Below are 18,847 nucleotides of genomic sequence, written 5' to 3' on the forward strand. Positions count from 1 at the left end.
GCCCCCTCATTTTAGAGGTGAGGGTCCTGAGTGTCCCACCGGTTTGTCCATGAGTTATGCAGGGTCACAGCCAGTTATCTACAGGGGTCGGGGGGTGGGATGGCGTTGTCCATCAGAGGTCAGGAAGCGACGCACAGACACCAAAAGGGGCCTGGGAGACAGTTTCAAGGGACAAGGTAATTGAGTGTACAGATTAGACTTAAGCTGTGTATATTCTCCCCTGGCAGGGCTCCTAGAAATTTTATGCAAACTACTGTAGGGTTGAAGCTTCCAGGATCACATAGAAAACTAAGCCCCTGGCTACTGCCTGGGCAAAAACAGATGAAACCTCTTTGGGACTTTCTCACGTCTACGGGCAACTTCCCTTTCTTCTTTTTGTAACTCCACCCCTCCGTGTGCACATCCTGTGTCTTTTTGTCCTTATCTGACATACTAGTTAGATAATAAATCACTTCCAAGCTTTGTGAGTTCAGGGACCTTGGCTCTCACTCCCTACTAAATCCACAGCCCCTGGAACAGAACTGGACACATAGTTGGGCACTCAGTAAACTTCCGTTGAATGAATCTCTCCCAGGTCTTAGGTGGACAGGCTGGCTGCATTCTGAGAGTCATGTATTATGCTCAGTCCTGCTCTTCCAGCAGTGCGAGCTGTGGGTGGATGAGGTGAAATTTAAGTTTCACTTACTTCTGAAATAGGCTCTTGGACCAATAACAAATTGGAATCACGAAGCAAATGCTTTTTAATCTTTGCTGGTGAATTTCTTTTTTTATATAAATTTATTTATTTTATTTTTATTTAATTTTGGCTGCATTGGGTCTTCATTGCTGTGCGCAGGCTTTCTCTAGTTGTGGCGAGCAGGGGCTACTCTTTGTTGTGGTGCGTGGGCTTCTCATTGCGGTGGCTTCTCTTGCTGTGGAACACGGGCTCTAGGCACATGGGCTTCAGGAGCTGTGGCACACGGGCTCAGTAGTTGTGGCTTGTGGGCTCTAGAGCACAGGCTCAGTATTTGTGGCACACGGGCTTAGTTGCTCCATGGCATGTGGGATCTTCCTGGACCAGGGCTCGAACCCGTGTCCCCTGCATTGGCAGGCGGATTCTTAACCACTGCGCCACCAGGGAAGTCCGGTAAACTTATTTTAAAATAAAATTGTAGCTTTCAGAAACCTAAAGTTTAATTTACTGAACTTTCAGCTGGACTCTTTTAAAGCCAATTTATTTATTTTTCATTTTGAGCAGTAAATTAAAGTTACAGACAAACCACTTTGCTTAGGATTATTCTTGGTAAAGGTGCATATACATTGGCTCTTTCCTTGGAAAAGATAAATTTGTCAGATAGTCAGCTCTACTCTTCAATTTTTAAGTTTCAGCACAATTTTTTTTCAATAATTGCATAGAAGAAACTATGTGGGTTTTTCTCCCCAATCCCTACCCCTTCCTCTTCCTTTGATGCCCACCGGTCAGTGATCAAGTTAATGCTTCCTCTGTATGTGGGGTGGAAAGTGAGAGTGGGGCACTCAGGCCTAATCTTCAGCGACTGACACTTCATAGGCCTCTGAGTTTGAACCCCTTCACATCAAATGGATTTGGTGCAGCTGAGTGAATTCTCTTCAGATCTGCCTTAGAGAGACCGAGCCTAAGTGAAGAGGCATGTAGTTTAGCAGAATGTAAGTCATGTTACCTCTCTGTTCACTATACACAATTCTGTTAAAACTTGCACAGTGCTGAGGATCTGCTCTGACTGGATGTCACCTGAGGGAATAAAGTCATTTATCTAGATTACTTTTTTCCTCCCTTTCTCTTGACTTTTAATTCCATAGCTACAGGCAAGTCAGTAAGTCCTTGCTCACACATATTAAATATATTTAATGGGCAAAGACCTGCAAGTACTGACTACAGCGGAACTCCAGCCAGTTCCATTTTTTTTTAAAGAACTTGACAATTGACTCATATGTAATTCTATTCCCAAAGAGGAAAAATGTTTCTCTTGTTAAATATTCACACTTTTTCTTAGTCCTTTGTAGTCTGACCTCTTAACTTTGATACATTTGAAACTTCTGTTCAGATGTTTTTCTGGGATAGAAGAGAAGAAATCTTAAAAAAAGAAAAAATAGTGGTTGGAGGGGGGAGTCCAATTGCACATTTACCCACAGCTGCACTGAGCATTTGAAAGCTATTCCTGGAGGGCAGGGAGTTCCCTCTTGGGAAACAGACTCCTTGCCCTGGAACATTTTTTAAAAGTTAGGTGTGTTTCTTACAATAAAAATTGATTGTGTTTCTTACAATAAAAATTAATCCTAAGGAATTAAATTTTTATAAATTTGTTTATTTTTGGCTGCATTGGGTTTTCGTTGCTGCACGCAGGGTTTTCTCTAGTTGTGGCGAGTGGGGGCTACTCTTCGTTGCAGTGCGCGGGCTTTTCATTGCGGTGGCTTCTCTTGTTGTGGAGCACAGGCTCTAGGCGCGCAGGCTTCAGTGGTTGTGGCACGCGGGCTCGGTAGTTGCGGCACGTGGGCTCTAGAGCACAGGCTCAGTATTTGTGGCGCACGGGCTTCGTTGCTCCGCAGCATGTGGGATCTTCCCGGACCAGGGCTCGAACCCATGTCCCCTGCATTGGCCAGGCGGATTCTTAACCACTGCGCCACCAGGGGAGCCCCATTAAAGATGTTTCTAATGATCATTTTTTAGATTACTTCACATCTCTGGTGGACCAATGAGAATATAATTAAACAAATTAGTAGAAATATGAATATGAAATGAAAATGAGTAGGGATAATTAATAATAACAACCTGAACCTACAACCTGAGCCAGAACTAACTCCCCCATCTTTTTTTTAGACTCACAATGTGGTTCTCAGTCACAAGAGACCCGGATTATCCAGAGAGCATGTCAGAGGAATCAGCCCCACTGTTCTTTTTTTTTTTAGTTTCAGCACAATTTTTTTCATTAATTGCAAAGAAGAAACTATGCAAGAGAGACCAAGGCTAAGAAAAGCTCAAGTGTCCATTATATAGAGTTAATAAGCTATTTTCTAGTTGCTTAATCAACACCAATTGGTTTCTTCAGTTTTGGTCTTACTTTGATGCCTTCGATGAACCCTGTGGATTGGATGCCGTGTGCACCCCCATGAATGGGCAGCCCCGGTCTCACACTTGGTGCCTCTCAGTGCTGCCTCCTCACCCGGTGCTAGCTAAGGAAGCGCTCAACTGAGGTGCCTGTGGATGACCAGCTGGGTCATTCGCAACCTCGTGCATGGCGATTCTCTATGCTGGGAAATCCCATTCACTTCCCTTGAGTGACACAGTCTGCTTTGCTGTGTATCAGAATACTGGTCAAGGAGGAGGTAACACATTTCTGTGACTCAGCAAAGCGCTAAGGAAGTATAAACCCGATCATTTTCTTGGCATGAAGTAAGTGCATCGTTATTAGAAGGCACCACTAACCCGTTGTCTTTATTTCTTCTGATGTGTTTAGATGGATCCTGAATACCGTGTGAGAAAATTCTTGGCCCTCTTGAGAGAAGAAGGAGCGTAAGTACATGCGACACTTAAGACCGCCAGCCAGACTTCCCACTCTTTTAAACCCATGTGCCTATTCTAAGAGTTGCTGTACAGTGCATGTGAATTTGAATTCTCAACCTCTCTTGGACAAGTTTGTTTCCATTTATTAGAATTCTTGGCTGTGTTGTAGGTCTAGGAGACCAAGCAAGGAAATGGGTTGTACTTTTGGTTTGCTCTCCCTGTCCTGCTTTGCAAAACTTCCTTGTCACAAGGCAGGAAAAAGCTCAGTGGTACATATTTATTGGAACCTGCTTTTAAATTGCATGGAGCATAACCACTTTCTTTTGTGAAATGCTCATCTAATAGCAAATACATAGTGAAAAATGTAGAAAAGCCACTAAGAAGCTTTTAGTGTGGTTTTGTGATGAACGGCTTTTTGCAGACCGTCATCTGTTTTTTGTGTTTTGGATATGTCTTTTTCAGTAGCCCCCTCGACTTTGAAAATGAACTATTTTCAGATACAAAGTGACCAAGGAAAGGGACCAAGGTGAAGGTGGCCTGGGATCTTCACTCGACTTACTCAAGATACTGGACAAAGTGAAATGTTCCCTACCTTCAACACGTGCTCGCTCTGCATGATTAGTGCAGTGAAACTCGCTTCCTTGTGCTTATTGAGATACCCAGTTTCGTGGAAGGTATAGATTTGCTTTAGAATATGCTGTGCTCACCTTTCCGTGCAAGCCGATTCCTTCTTGCTCAGTCTTTAAACGTGGGAAACATACTGTGCTTGTGAACACTACACATTCTAAGCTCCCTACCACCACCGTCAGCCAAAGACTCTCAATAAACGCAACGATGTTGCAACACAGCAGTTCACGGAGTAGAAGGAAGACTTTCTACATGTAAACCAGGAGCAGTGAATAGAGGTATGGGTTCAAAGGGATTATTTTGTAACTTCCTTGTGCTAACACTAAAGGTAATTGGATATACGGTTAAAGGTTCTCCCGGAAGCCTGGTTATCTTTGCCTAAAGAAACAGGGCTTTGAATTTCTAAGATGCTGTTCTCAGTCATTTTCAGAGATGTTTCCAAGTTGCAGTCAGGAGATCTTTCTTAACAGAAAGTCAGATTATTACCATGTTGGCTGTGACACCCCCTTAATATAAGTAATTTGCTCTGTGGCAAGAGATATGCTAATCATTACCATTTGGTAGATGTTGTTAACAGCTTGTGAGAGATGTGTATGGAAAAAGCACACACCCCTAAACAGAAAGGCCTCATGAAAGTAACTTAAAACCCTCTCAGCACTCATTAGTGTCCAACTCTGAATGGGTCAACCCCTTAGTTTAATATTAAAGGCTTATCTAGTATCACCACTTTTCCTTTTTCCTTAGCTTAATGACTTACTTAGAATGTATCCTTCCTTTAAATTATCTGTACTACCTAGCATAAATAAAACACTATTTTCCAGAAAAAATAAACCACTTTCTAGTCCTCTCCCCTCAGTCTTTTAACATCCATTCCAATACACTGAAGACATTTCCTTTCCCCACTATGCACTTCTTCCAAAGAGAAGGAGGACGGTGGTGTAAGCCGAGTTTGAAGACATTTGATCAGGTCGTCATGTTTGGTGAGGAGACTTGTGGAACATGCCACTCTCTCTCCGTTGCTGCTTAAACTTCTAGGACAAGCAATCAGGAGCCACCTGAAGGTACCTAACACCACCTGTAAGGCTTGTCACGCATCAGGTACTTGGGTGTAGCTATGTCATCTGTCCCCATGGTAGAAGGTAAATTATCTCTAGGTCTTGCTCTCTGTATATTTTCGGTAGACTTGTATGTCACAACTACTTTCTTTTGGGTTTTCATCCCTAGCTTATATTGTGGCTGTTTTGTTGTGTTTTTTTAGGTGGATTGTATTGTGAAATTCTGTGATTGCTGGTGGCCAATATCCTGGATTCCCTTATCTGTTTTAGATCTTGCCTCTTTTTTCTCTTCCCATGAAAGCAGCACACATTGTATTAACTTATGTGTCTTGTTAAATAAGGTTAATGTCTTTGTGTTTTGTCCAAAACTATATTGAAAAAATATAAATATTGTTTAATGCAAATGAAGGAATGCAATAAAGAGTACATATACTTGAAAACATTCTGTAGACCAAATATTTTGTACAAAACAATATACATAACTGATATGAGTGTATGAAGAAAGGGATCAGAAAAGCCCCTCCTTGTTTTAACTAGTGTAAGGAGATAGATGATTTTTATTTTAAAATCTCTGATTTTAATCATTCAGAAAATATAGTTAATTTAAAGGAAATACAGAGACCTACTAGAGAATGGACTTGAGGATATGGGGAGGGGGAAGGGCAAGCTGGGACGACGTGAGAGAGTGGCATGGCCATATATACACTACCAAATGTAAAATAGATAGCTAGTGGGAAGCAGCCGCATAGCACAGGGAGATCAGCTCGGTGCTTTGTGACCACCTAGAGGGGTGGGATAGGGAGGGTGGGAGGGAGAGAGACGCAAGAGGGAAGAGATATGGGGACATATGTATATGTATAACTGATTCACTTTGTTATAAAGCAGAAACTAACACTCCATTGTAAAGCAGTTATACTCCAATAAAGATGTTAAAAATAAATAAATAAAGGAAATGCAGATTGATAGCATATTTTATAAGGTTAGTGCACAATAAGAATCTTTATACCTCTTTTACTTATTTCCCTTTACTAGAAAACTGAAGTGTACCAAAGCCGTAAGCGGGTTAGTAATAAACCGGAAGGGAAAATTGTTTCTCAAGTAGAATTACTCCTTCCTATGATACGTACAAGCCAAGGGACTCAAACACTCTCAGTGAGATTTCTTCACATGGTTCGTTTTGGTATCCTTCATCCATTTGCATGTTTCTGAGCTATCAGATCTTTCAGCCTAAACCCTGATCCTTAGAGGTGGCTCGGGTTAGGAGTAAAAGCCACCCAGAAAATCGGCAAGGCTTGTGGGGAGAGGTCAACCTCAGGGCTCCTCCAACAGCAGGGTCAGCTCCCCAGGAGCTGTCCACACCCTCCTGGGAGGAGGACCCTGAGGTCACCTGGTCCCTGCGTAGCCTTGAGAACGTCTTAAAGCCATCCCGGAACTCTTCAAAGCCGATGCTGGGCAGAGAGCGTTCGAGATTGCAGCACGGCCTGGTGAGGAAGCAAAGGAGACTCCACTACCTGCTGCCTTAGATTTCTTCTTCTGTGGATGAACTGTTAGCAGGCTACTTTTTATCAGAAGATGTAATTAAAACCTCAGAAAAGGAGGTTCTTTTATCCTTTCTAAAGTTGTACAACTTCCCTGAAACACCTTTTTTTTTTTTAATGTAACACAGAAAACCTGGATAATGAAGGTCAAACCTGAAATTTGTTTTACTTTAAGGCTTTTTCATATCCTAAAAACTACAGTGAACAGCCTCCCTAAGTTTCAGCAACAAGTCTTGAAGCAGATTTAAGTGTGTATAATAATCAAATCCTGGTAAACAGACTTGCTGAAGCACTGAGTCAGCTATAAACAACCGACCCAGCCCAAACACAGAAGGAAAAAGCAAGATTTCATCTTCCTTGCCTGGCAACTTGATCCATAAGCCTCTTCAAAGAAGTGACTGGGAAAGGTGTGTACGAGAGTTCGAAAAAGCATGTAGATTTCAGAAGTTATTGCAAAATGATCCAAAGTTTCTCTTCAGCTGGCAAGCAGTGCCGAGACTGGGTCTTGGAGCTGGGCCCACAGAGGGCGTGTGCTGTGTGGACACCGTGACATTAAGACGCAGAAGATGGCGCCTGCGATTGGCAAGAATCCCAAGGAGCGGAGACAGTTTGCAAGGGGGATTCAGGTTTGAAATTTTCCCAGCTGAAATTTTCTCCACACAGCTGACCCTGTCACTCCATTTGGGGAGTATAAGATTAATGGTAAGATCATTTTTTGCCTCTTAGAAAGTCCTCTGTTGAGCTAGGAGAAATGATGACACTATAGCAGCCATAATTTTGCTGAAATAAGTTCACTTGTGTGTGCGTGTAGGTGAGCCACGCACATTAGCACACTTCCACATCCCCAGGGCCGGTGTGGATACACCGTTGGCTCGTTGGACACCACCATCTGACGCACCTAGAATAATCTCACCATCATCGTTCCCCTAGCCTTGCTTCTTCCTTCTGCCTTTATTTGTTCCTCATCCCCTCATCCTTGAACTCTCTCACACACTTCCCTTCCCTTCTTTCTTCATAAAATAATACTGCTTTGAAAGATAACAATGATTCCCATTATATTCTTTTCTTTCTTTTGGATTGTTTTTGGGGGGGCGGATCTTCCTCTTGTTTTTAGATGTTTAATAGTATTCATGCTTATGGAGAAACTAAATGTTCAAGCACTGCTATAAACTGTATTCTCTTAAATCATAGAATATAATTAATCATAGAAAGGATTACCAATGGCCTTGGTGAGTGTGACCAGGGGCCATTTAAATATTTGGCGATTTTATAGGGTAAAAAAAAAGTGCCCAAAATACTGGGGTAGATGAGTATTAGCTTCATGTAAAAGTGAAATACAAAGATGAGCAGCTCCATGAGACGGGGAGATCTGTATCCTTTCCACGTCTGATTCATTGCACAGCCGAAACCACCATTTTTGTGATTTGAGCTTTTCAGGTACTAAATAAAGACATGTCACGGGCAAAAGCAAGTTCATGAACTTCTAGTAGCCATCCCTAATCTAAGGTTAGAGCACAGGCAGCCCATCTCCACCGCACAAGGCAGACCCCTCTATTTTTCTGTTGTTTTTTCTGTGACGTGAGATGAATTTACTTACTCCTACTAAAGGTAAATCAGGAGAAAGAAAAAGGAAGAGAAAACATTTTTGCTGTGCCAAGTAAACCGAAGGTGACATTTTATGGGTAGGTCTGAAGACCAAAGGATTGCCTGTGGTCATAAGACTGAGCTACAGCATCTCATTGATGAAAAGGCGTTACCTATTAGCTTCAGGTGAGTCCTCTAGGAGCCTCAGTCCACGGAGAGAATGGCCTTCCCAAGAGCATGCCCACTAGTGGGTCTGTTCTGCCCAAACAGATCTAAACCTTCAAACGACACCTGTTCCAGAGCCCAGGGCACACCATGTCTTCTTTCCCGCCAACCTACCCTTTCCGAAGCTTAGCTCTCAAGTGGAACTAGCAGGGGAGAGCCATGTCCACTCAAGTTTCATTTTCAGTAAAGCAAATCCTATTTTCCCAATAAATGGAGTTGAAAACATGGGTTAGAAAGGGATTAAGTCGGTGGCCAACCCCATGGTCTGTGGGCCTCGAGCCGTATCTCAGTGTTTGTTTGTGACATTAATTTGTGCATTGGAAGTGCTGGGGTGTATGAGGTGAATTACTGCCCCAATTGCTGACTTCTAAAACTGGAAATTCTTTCTTTGTTAGAAGCTGATTTAGAACAAAGTAAGCCTGTAAGAAAGTCCTTTAGTAGATCAGACTTACTGACCATGACGTCTCAGATGATCTTGCTTAGAAAACAAAGGAAATTACCTTAATTTGGGCCACTAATTTCAGAGTGAAAGTGGAGGCAACCACATTCAGAATCTCATATTCTTGACCTCCTAAGCATTAATCTGGAAACTCCACACATTGTACAATGTATCCGTTTTAAGTTTGTTTACCTTCTCTTTAATGACTTAACAGAAAAAAACTGCATGATGAAATATATTTTCTCCAAATATATATATATTTATATAATATATAATCTTAGTTAACTCAAAGGTATATACATTGTATAATAAATAATATTTATAAAAAGAGACTTTTTGAATATAAAATCAAAAAGATCAACAACTTCTACAACTTTTTACAAAACTTTGGATACAGCAGGTTGGTAGGAAATTTCTGTTGGATACTATTACCTGACTATGGCGAGAATAATTACAATGCACTCAATGTACTATTATTAAATAATTACTTGTCAGCTACTTGAATACGCCCCAGAAACATGACTTTATCACTTTTAATACAGAATACATAGATATGAAAAGACTGTTTTGAAAATTTGTATCCATTCTGCTGAAAGAATTCTCACATAAAGCAAGCATTATCTGGTTGACATGATTTAAAACTTCAGTCTGAGATGGGGAGGGGCATTTCAGACTCTCTAGAGGGGATGGGATGTGTATCTTTTTAGCAGGGCTCACTGCCAGCAGATTCAAGAGTGCAGGCATGGCTTCTAGCCAGTCGTCTTGGCGAACCTGCCTGAGCACATAGGAAGATGGCTTGACCCGGTACCTTAGGTCAGTGTTAGGCAAAGAGAGAAGGGGGAAGAGGAAGAAATCACTGTGTTCTGTACTGTGCCCCTGCTGCATCTCTTCTTTCTGACTCTTAAGGCAGAGCTGTTGCACTGACTCGTACCATCAGACCCGTTTGCCTCCACTGTGCTCGCTTCCTCTAGGACACTCCAGAGGACCCGTGTGGATCAAGGAGGACTCAGCTGTGAGATGCTTTACCCAAGGGAGCAAGTGACGGCTTGCCCCACTTTGAACACCTAATGCTGATCCTTGGTGTCTGCACGGATTGATGCTGTCAGCATACAGGTGAGGCCGGAAGACCTGTGTGAAGGAACTCTGCATTTCTGTTTCCTCACGCAGGCCAACGAAAGACAAGGATGCAGGACGACGTGTCCTTATAGGAGAGGAAACGAAGGAATCATCGGTATCCTCCCCATCTACTAGCCACAACATTGGAACTTCAGGAATATATTGCTACTCTCCCTCTGACCCTTTGTCTAATTTATACGAAGGTGACCTACAGTCCAACTGCTCAACCTGGAGTTTGTTTTTATGGAGAATCTGCAGGTGAGCAGGGCTGGGAGGGACAGAATGGCCCCTTTAAAGATACCACTTTCTTCAGGAAGCCATTGGAGCTAGAGGAGGCTTGCCCCACACACATAACCTATTTACAACGTTCACTACAGAAAAAAAAAAAAAAAAAAAGTACTGCGTTAATGGTGGAAACTGCAGAATGGTAGAAAAAGATTTTTGAGATCTGACTGCAGTTCCCAAGAGCCTCTCGTGCAGAACAGGGTTACAGAGAAAATGGGACTGAGAAGAACATACCGCTGCTCTTCAAACAGCTTTACCAGGCCGCCTGGAACTCCCGGTTCTTCAAACTCAAAACCTGACTCTAACGATTGCCTTGGGCCTCCCTACCACTTGATCCCAGCTAAACCTATGGCTTTTATCAGAATGTGAAAGTCTATCAGATTTGAATGGGAGTAGACAGAGAAAAGGAGACTGCAGGGCTTTGTCCTACTTCCTAACTCTCACCTCGCAGGCATCTTGGAATGTCACCAGAAGAAGCAGCTGGGAAACAGAATCTTGCCCACGTTGATGTCTTTACCACCAGGCAGAGCGCTCACATGAGCCCAGCCTGTTCTGTTGGAGTAGAAGTGGTTTTCTGTGGGGTTTTTTTTTTTTCCATTTTTATTTTCTTTAATATGTGCAAAGATAAGCCTCGGGTCTGTTCCTATCAGACCCTAGAGAACTAAAAAGAAAGCCCCTTCTTTAAAAACCACACACCATCCAGAGTAGGGTGAGAAACTTAAGATGAGAGAGAAGGGAGGGAGGCCTCCCAGGCAGCGGGCGGGTTGGATCCAGGTAATTTACCACACGTGCATCTGGCAACAGTCCGGATTCCTTGCTGTCTGATGCTGAGGGCTGAGCCCGGCTCTGGGTCCCGCTTCCCAGAGGACTTCGGTGAATCTGCCCAGCCACACGCTTCACCCGTTCCCAGTGCCCTTTGGAAAGTAAAGAGGAAGAATTAGGAACATGATTATTTTCCCAGAGAGACCACCCACAGGGTGCAAAGCTCAGAGGCTGCTGATCAGGTGTCTCAGCATTTCTCTTGAACTTGGAGGTAACAGGAGACTCCAGTGGCTGTTCCATGCTCCCTCCGCTACCTGGGGTCTACCACTGAGGAAGGGCGTGGGAGCTACAGAGCAGTAGAGCTTCAGCGTCTACACGCTGGGATCCACATCCTACCTCTCCACCCTCTAGCTGGGGCTTGGGCAACAGGAAGCCCAGTAGCAGGTAACGAGACTGACATAGGAACCTGTCTTGCATAGAGACTGGAAGAAACCTTGCAGATCTAGGGCCCAATTCCCAGCTTCATAAACTCCTGTACACTGTGTTTCTGTATCAAGCTGTCCAAACAGAAGATAATCTATTACATTATGAATAATTCCTTCTCATAGGAGCACCGATGTGTACGTTTTCTTCATTTGTATTTGTATTTACATGTCACAAAGGATTTAAGCCCAAAGGGCTCTGACGGGTGTTCCCAATCAACCCCAACTCCTTGGCCAGTAGACTTTTACATGGAGAGAAACAGACTCAGCAAGATTAAAAGGACACGTCCAAAGTCTCGCTGCAAGATAGTGACAGACCCAGGACTTGGGGTCAGCCAGGCCACCTGACTCTCACGCAGAGCCCTTTCCAGCTTACTGTGCTCACAGAATCTGAATAACAAGGAATAAACCTGGAACTCGTAAGGTAGGAAATCAGTGGTTAGCCTGAGACACCGGACAAAATCTACAAGCAATGGAAAGAGGTTTCCCCACAAGGAAGGCCCAGGACTCTGGCCTTCCTGTGGCATAAAGCATCTTGACTGGGGCTCCTCCCCGAGAGTGTGGAGGGTACACGTCCTGCTCTGGGGCGCCCTTCTCTCTCCCACCTGCACTGGAGACAGTGCAGCCAAGAGGAAGGCTGCAGGCTCTGTTCCCTGAAGTCCCTGCCAGCCTGTCTCCAAAGTTCTCATCTTGCCTGCAGAGTGTCGGTGTGGATGAAAGGACAGGAAAGGTAACTGGTCTCAGCCTGTGGCTCCAGACCAGCAGCAGGCCTGGGGGAAAGTCGCCCTTGGAGGTCAGCTCCACTCAGCCTTGGAATCTTTTGCTGCTTCCTTGGACCCTGTGCCAGGGCTGTCTGTATGGATGACCTCTAGTCCACAGGTGAGGGAACTGGGGCTCGGAGGCAAAACAACTTGCCCCAAATCACTCACCAAACTGAGTGTTTGTCAGAAAGGCACCACACTGGGGGATGATTCTCCACTTGTCCCAGAGCAAGGACTCCAGAGTGTCCATATATGAGGGCCCGGGGGGCCACCCTCTACCTGGGTGTGGCATGTTGAAACCACATCCACGTAGTACTTTCCATAAGACTGGGGGCAATGCCATTCTGTCTCAGAAACGGGGAACAGAAGGCTGATGGAGAGGGTTGCCTCTTCTTACGATCAGTATCAGATCGCAGGCGGGGGATTTTTACGGACACTGAGGGCAAACCCAGCATCTCCTTCCCACCTGGCAGATGGCTTCTCTCGGCTGCTCACGGAGGGGAGGGGAGGGGAGGGGAGGGGAGGTGCTGGAACAGAGCTGTGACACCCTGGAGCCCCGTAGAGCCACTGCCGGGGCCTGGGCTGCTGCCGCTGCGGCCTCTGCAGGACCCACATATGGGGCCTTTCTGGAGGCAGAGCCCTGGGCTCTGTGCAATGGGCAGGCTAGACAAACGGCCCTCTGTGCCCCCTCCAGGGCTAGTGTTCCGAAATTCCGATTTCCCCCCAGCCTCCTCTCAGAATGGCCAGAGCCGTGTCCTGCTTGACAGCGGGGACACTGTTGCCTCTGGCCAGAGTGGACATCAGAGGAAGGAAGCACCGCAGGTTTCAAACATTTCTTCCACCTGACAAGCCACAGGGAGCCTGGGCGTTCTCTCTTATCCACTGACTTCTCTTCCACCGTTTTGAAAAGCAGTAGATGAAACTGCCCAAGTGATGACACCGTTTCCTTGCACGATGACTGCCCTCATGTCCTGGCTCTCATGGCATTTATCACTTTCTGTTAGCACCCTATTCAGACGAGCATTCACATCTGCTGGCTTGCTTGAACCGCAGGAAAATTCTGCTAGGCCCACATCATCACCACTGCTGTACAGATGAGGAAACTGGGCTTCCAGCTGGAAAGTGGTGGAGGTAGAACCGCCTCTGTCCTCTTTCCACTCCCCACACTGCTTTTATTCAGACACCAAGGAAAGTGGTACCTCCTGCTGTCTTCCCAGACTCTGCCCCTGCCAGGACGGAACCTGAGCTACACAGAGGGGCTTCCCAGACTGGCTGAGCCACCCCTCCAGCAGAGCTCTCCCCAGCACGTGAGGTCCCTCCATGCAGCACAGAAGTCCGACCCCTCCCCCAGTCCCGCCCTGTGTGGGACCGCATCGCCCAGTGGGGTGCCCTCGCTGACACAGCCCCAGGCAGCGATGACCCAGGCAGGGGAGTCCTTCACAACAGTTCAAGCACCGTCTCCAGTGTCCTTCACTTTGTTCCTCACGGCACCTCTGGGGAGGATGACAGATGAGGAGATGGTCTTGTTTGGGTCACAAGGTGGGCGAGTGGTGGAAGCTGGACCAGGGCTCGGACCCCTGTAGATCAGGCCCCTTCTCAGGGCAGAGAAAGGGGAGAAACCCTCCCTTGGGCCTTAGAGACCCTCCAAGACTAGGACCACCACACGCCAATCTTGGCCTGTCCTGGGGACCTATGGACCCGAGGGCCGGGCAAGAGTGTCTCCCGCGCAGGCCACCTCTGGGGAGCGTGGGAGCCTAATCCACCAGCCTTTGATCCCTTGATTACTCACCACCATCACTCTGAGCTTGACTCCTTCCTCCTCCCCATCACCGTCCATAAACACGGTGAGAGTGTGCCCCGCTCCACCCAAGCTTCAGATCTGCCGGGATATGGGCTTATACACCGCTTCCTCCCGCCCACCTCCTTGAGGATGGTAGGAGTTAACGCTTGCACAAAAACCTGCCCTTTAAGTTCAAGGTGGATGCAAAACGACTCTGCCTCAGGGGCACAAGAGACTTTTTGGCCTGCTATTTCAAGTATTTTAACCCCCTCACTTTACAGTAAGAAACCTGAGGCCCAAAGAAGTGAAAGAACAGGAAGTTAGAAGCACAGTCAAGACCAGAAGTCGGGCGTCCCAGCCTCCAACCCCACAGTCCCTCCTCTGGCTCCACATATGTTAAATAATGATAGCTAGTGGCTGTGCGAAAAATTGACCTGGCTCCTAATTTACTTACTAACTTGTACACAAATTTAATCAATTGCAGCCTCGTGTGTACACACTTGGTTATTATCTGTGCTTTGTGTAATCCACCAAGACACTGCCCAAGGACCGTTCCCACTGAAGCTTGGGAAATCCTGGCTTCCTACCTTGGCTTTGGAAACGTGTCCTGGACCGCCCAGAAACAGAACAGGGTTGCCAAGAAGAGGAGACAGCCAAACCCAGTGCCCTGCATCAAGGCACCCCAGCCTCCCCACCGGGCCACCCTACCTGGCTCCCTACTTGCAGGTGTGCACATCGTAGATGCGGATACACTCCTGGCAGCTCACGTAGCAGCACCAGTGGAAGATGCAGTGGCATTTCTCCTTCCGCTTCTCCGTCCTTGTGTTGTGGCCACGGCCGCAGCAGAGCAGGTCGCAGCCATCAATGCCGTGGGAGGTGACATTGCAAGTCCGGTCCCTGGTGCCGAAGGAGCCCGTCTCGGGGTTGGGCTCGCAAAAGTTGGGGGAGTTCTCGTAGTAGACCAGGTCCCTCTCGGTGGGCGGCTTGAAGAGCGCGTACTTGGCGCGGAGGGTCTCCACCCAGCCACGGGACTCCCGGTGCTTCTCCACCACCATCTCCGAGGCGCTGTCGTACTTGTCCTTGAGGAAGTCCCCGATGGCGCGGAAGTCGGGCTGGGCCCACCAGCAGGTCTTCACCTCACAGCTGCCCGACAGCCCATGGCACTTGCACTTGAGGTGCATGTGGTCCAGGATGGTCTAGAAAGAGGACGAGTAGCAGCTGGTCCCCAGACTGACCCCACCTGGGAGCACACCCAGGCCCTCCCACTCTGACCCACCCACCCCCATCGCTGAAGCCTTCTCTATTCCTACACCATGCCAGGGTGAGAACTGACTGGGGACTGAGGCTCAGACCTGAAGGATGATGACCTTGTTTCCCTCCCCTTCACACCCCAAGCACTGGCAGAAATCACATCCACTTCTCAAAGCCCTAGAAAATAAGAATTGTTATTCCCATGTAACAGATAGGGAAACTGGCTGGGAGCTTAAGTGACTAGCCCTAGGTCAAGCAACCATAAGAAAGGATGGAGGCTGAATTCAAAGCCAGGTCCATGGGTCTCACAGCCCTACACAGGCAGCTGAAGTGCACCGGATGGGCTGGCTGGTACCTGCGCTCGCGGGCTGCCGCATCCCCAGGGTGGGGTGGGGGTGGGGACCCGGAGCAGTCCGAGGAGAAAGGAGGGGGAAAGAGGAGAGCAGGGAGCCAGGAATGCACAAGGGCCACAGGGAGGGGCAGGGACAGGTCCGGAAAAGGGGTCTTGGGCAGGGCTGGGGTGAGGGCGGCCAGGACTCACCGTGCGGCCAGCCTCGTTGTTGTGCTTGTTCATGGCCGAGCGCGCGTCCGGCCTGTTCTCACGTGCGTCCGCGAACTCCCGGGACACAAGCACCCCGAAGTCGGCGTCCTCGCTGCAGCCTCCCCACTTCCAGCCTTCTCCAGGCGGCCCTTTATGATGCGAGTCGCAGCCGCAGATGGTGGAGGTGCCCTCGGCACAGGAGCGTGTGACGGCGAAGGCCACGCCGGCTGAGGCGATGGCGTGCACGAAGGCCGATTCGCGGGTGGCTGTGGGGAAGGCATTGGGAGGCGCTGCTCAGGCCGGGCCCTGGGACGCGGTTGCCCTGCCCTGACCTCCCCAGCTGCGAAAGGGGGCTCTGCAGCCCCAAGGGAGAAGAAGTGCCTTTTCCTCTTTGGTTGGCCTAGCCCCTAGTGGGTATCCCCAGTTTACAGATGAACAAACTGAGGCCCAGAGCTGCTAACTGATTAACCCAGGGCTTTAACAGCTGGCAGAGTGGAGCCTGTTAGAAACAGGGGTGGAAAGGCAACTCTGGCAGGTGGGTACAACTTCCCTCTGCCACCAGAGTTCCTGACCAGGAGTGCAGTGGTCAGCATGTCAGCTTCCCCCTTCCATTCTCCTGTCCTCCACCCAGACAAAGCCAAGGTTTTGGACTGAGAAGGCCAAGCCCCTCCCGGGAGGATGGAGGGACACAGGGCACTTCCCTGCTTCTGTCCCAGGGTACAGCAAAGAGAAAGAAGAGATTCTCAGGGTGCCTCCCCAACCCCGCCGACATCATTATAATGATAACTACCTTTGAGTGCTGGGTTTGCACCAGATTCTGCCCTTCGTGTGCTTTACCCCATTTAATCCTCTCACCCCTGGGAGGCAGAAAGTCTTATTACAGGCCCATTTAGCAGATACAGACATTGACAACTAGGGAGGCAAAGGCCTGAAAGACCTGCAGTCCAACCATCTCTCTCCTTACTGGTGAGGAACCCAGAGCAGGGAGGTGACCTGCCCAAGGCCAGGCAGGTTGCAAAACGCCGGGCTGCTGGCCTGGATGCCTCCTTTCCTGGGCTGTGGCTCTGGTCCTGAGCGCTGAGGGCAGCTCCGGCGTACGAGGGAGCCTGGTAACCCCTCGTGGCCACTGCCATCTCTTCAGAGGCCCCGGGGCCCTCGTGGGCCACCTGCAGAGGAGGGTGCCTCCCCCTTCCCGAGCAGGCCGGCGGGGAGTGGGAGCGGTCCCCGCCTGGGCAGTGGACCCGCGCAGCCAGCGCCGACTGCGACACGGCGCGGCCGAGGCCTGAGGCGCTGCGCCCCGGCTCCGACCCCGGCTGCCCACCCCTCAGCGACCCGGGGGCCGGGGGCGCCGAGGGCGAGCGCCGCGCTTCCGGCCGGCCCGCGGCCTCTCGCGGCGGCGGCGGCGCCCGGGCCCCGGGCCGCGCTCGGTTCCCAGCCCCGGGGACGCGGGGGCGGCGGGGGCGGGGCGGGGATTAGCCTGGGAGCGGCGCTGACAGCCCTGCTGTGCTGGTCCCCGTCCGGCGGGGCCCGCTGGGCCGCTCAATCCGCCTTTGTTCGCGCGGTGTCACACCGCATTACCCGCATAATGCGGCCGCCGGGCCCGGGCCGCCGGGCCGGCCGCCACCGCGTAGCAACGGGCGGCTCCCGCGGCCGGGCCGCGCCCCCGGCCCCGGCGCCGGCCCGCGAAATCCCCATTGAAGCGGCGCCCCCCGCCCCCGCGCCGCGCCGAATGGCCAGAGGGCGTGTGAATGGCTCGGCGGCCGCAGCGGGCGCGGGGATGGGCCGCGCGGTGGGGGGCGGCTCTCGGGCCCCTTTTCAAGCCGCCTAAGCCCCTCCGGGCCGCCCGCCCCGCCCGGGGACCGCGATCCCCCGCCGCCCGCACCCCGCCGTCGCAGCCTCGCCTTCCGGCCGCTGACCCCTGCGCCCCCCGCGCCCGGGTGCAGCCCCGCCCCGGCCTCCGCTCCGGGCGGGCCATCCCCGGGGAGTCGGTCCCCGGCGTCCGCGGAAGATGCGCGCCCCGGAGCAGACCGCCTCCCTGCCACCCTGGGTCTCAAAGCCGTGGGCAGAGGTCTACCCTGGCGGCCCACACGGCAGGGGTGCGGGACTCGCCAGAAGCGGGGCCCGAGCGTGGAGCCTAGAGCTGCGTTCGAACCCGTTCCCGCCGGGCTCTGGGCGCTGGGGCGCGCGTGCATGCGGGGGCCTTCCTCCCGGAGACCGCAGAGCTTCCCTCAGATTCCCAGTGTCTCTGACACCTTCCCTCCCTCCCCCCACACAAAACTGCCCTCTTGCAATTTCGAGATGTAGGCAAGTCCTAGAACCTACAACGGTGATTTAAAACGTTAAACACAGACGTGAAGGGATAATAAGCTCAGAGACCCGGTTTTCACAGGCTAACGTCCCGCGCGGGGAAGAGCAATCAGAAGGTGAGTCTTGCTTTGGGGAGCGCGTCTAGACGCCAGGCTGTTTGATTAAGCACTACCTGGCCCGAGGTGGGGCACCGGAAGGCGAGGAGACTGACACGCCGGCAAGATCAGGTTTGAAATGCAAACCTGCAAACCACCGCCACTTGGCCCCAATTGGAGGCCAAACCTTTTATGTAAACAAGGAATAATTAGCTTTGGTAATAGAAGCGTAAGCGGAATCATCATCCATTGATTCGCTAACTGCCCTTCTGTCCCATGACAATAGCCTGTAGGTCGGACTTACGAGGTGCACCTGAGACACAGTAAAGGGGGACTCCACTCTAAAATGGGGGTTCGGCTTCGCCCCACTCATTCCCTGCCACTCCCCCCCAACCCTTCCCCAGGTCCAGCTGGTTCTCAGATCCCTTTCCTTTCTGTCTGTAAATGCAACTCTTCTAAAAGGAGGGAGGGCCCGGTTC

General features: G+C 49.6%; 2 protein-coding genes across 3 annotated transcripts in view; one reads left to right on the forward strand and one right to left on the reverse strand.

Moving 5' to 3' along the window:
• The window catches only part of NSF (N-ethylmaleimide sensitive factor, vesicle fusing ATPase), a 156,681-nt gene extending 151,037 nt beyond the window's left edge, over positions 1 to 5,644 (forward strand). The window contains exons 20-21 of one of the 2 annotated variants that reach the window (XM_030850057.2): positions 3,474 to 3,529; positions 3,983 to 5,644. In XM_030850057.2, coding sequence (XP_030705917.1) covers positions 3,474 to 3,529; positions 3,983 to 4,028 — 102 coding nt within the window. In that variant the 3' untranslated portion in view covers positions 4,029 to 5,644. The remainder of the gene's footprint in view (positions 1 to 3,473; positions 3,530 to 3,982) is intronic. The other variant, XM_030850055.2, reaches the window with a different exon arrangement.
• A 5,528-nt stretch (positions 5,645 to 11,172) lies between these two features.
• WNT3 (Wnt family member 3) overlaps positions 11,173 to 18,847 on the reverse strand; it is a 47,280-nt gene continuing 39,605 nt past the window's right edge. Inside the window, exons 3-5 of the mRNA XM_030850029.3 lie at positions 15,967 to 16,232; positions 14,883 to 15,370; positions 11,173 to 11,303 (exon numbers count right to left, since the gene is read on the reverse strand). Of these exons, the coding sequence (XP_030705889.1) occupies positions 14,891 to 15,370; positions 15,967 to 16,232 (746 nt within the window). The 3' untranslated portion in view covers positions 11,173 to 11,303; positions 14,883 to 14,890. The remainder of the gene's footprint in view (positions 11,304 to 14,882; positions 15,371 to 15,966; positions 16,233 to 18,847) is intronic.

This window comes from Globicephala melas, chromosome 20 (assembly GCF_963455315.2).
Source record: "Globicephala melas chromosome 20, mGloMel1.2, whole genome shotgun sequence".
Lineage (NCBI taxonomy): Eukaryota > Metazoa > Chordata > Mammalia > Artiodactyla > Delphinidae > Globicephala > Globicephala melas.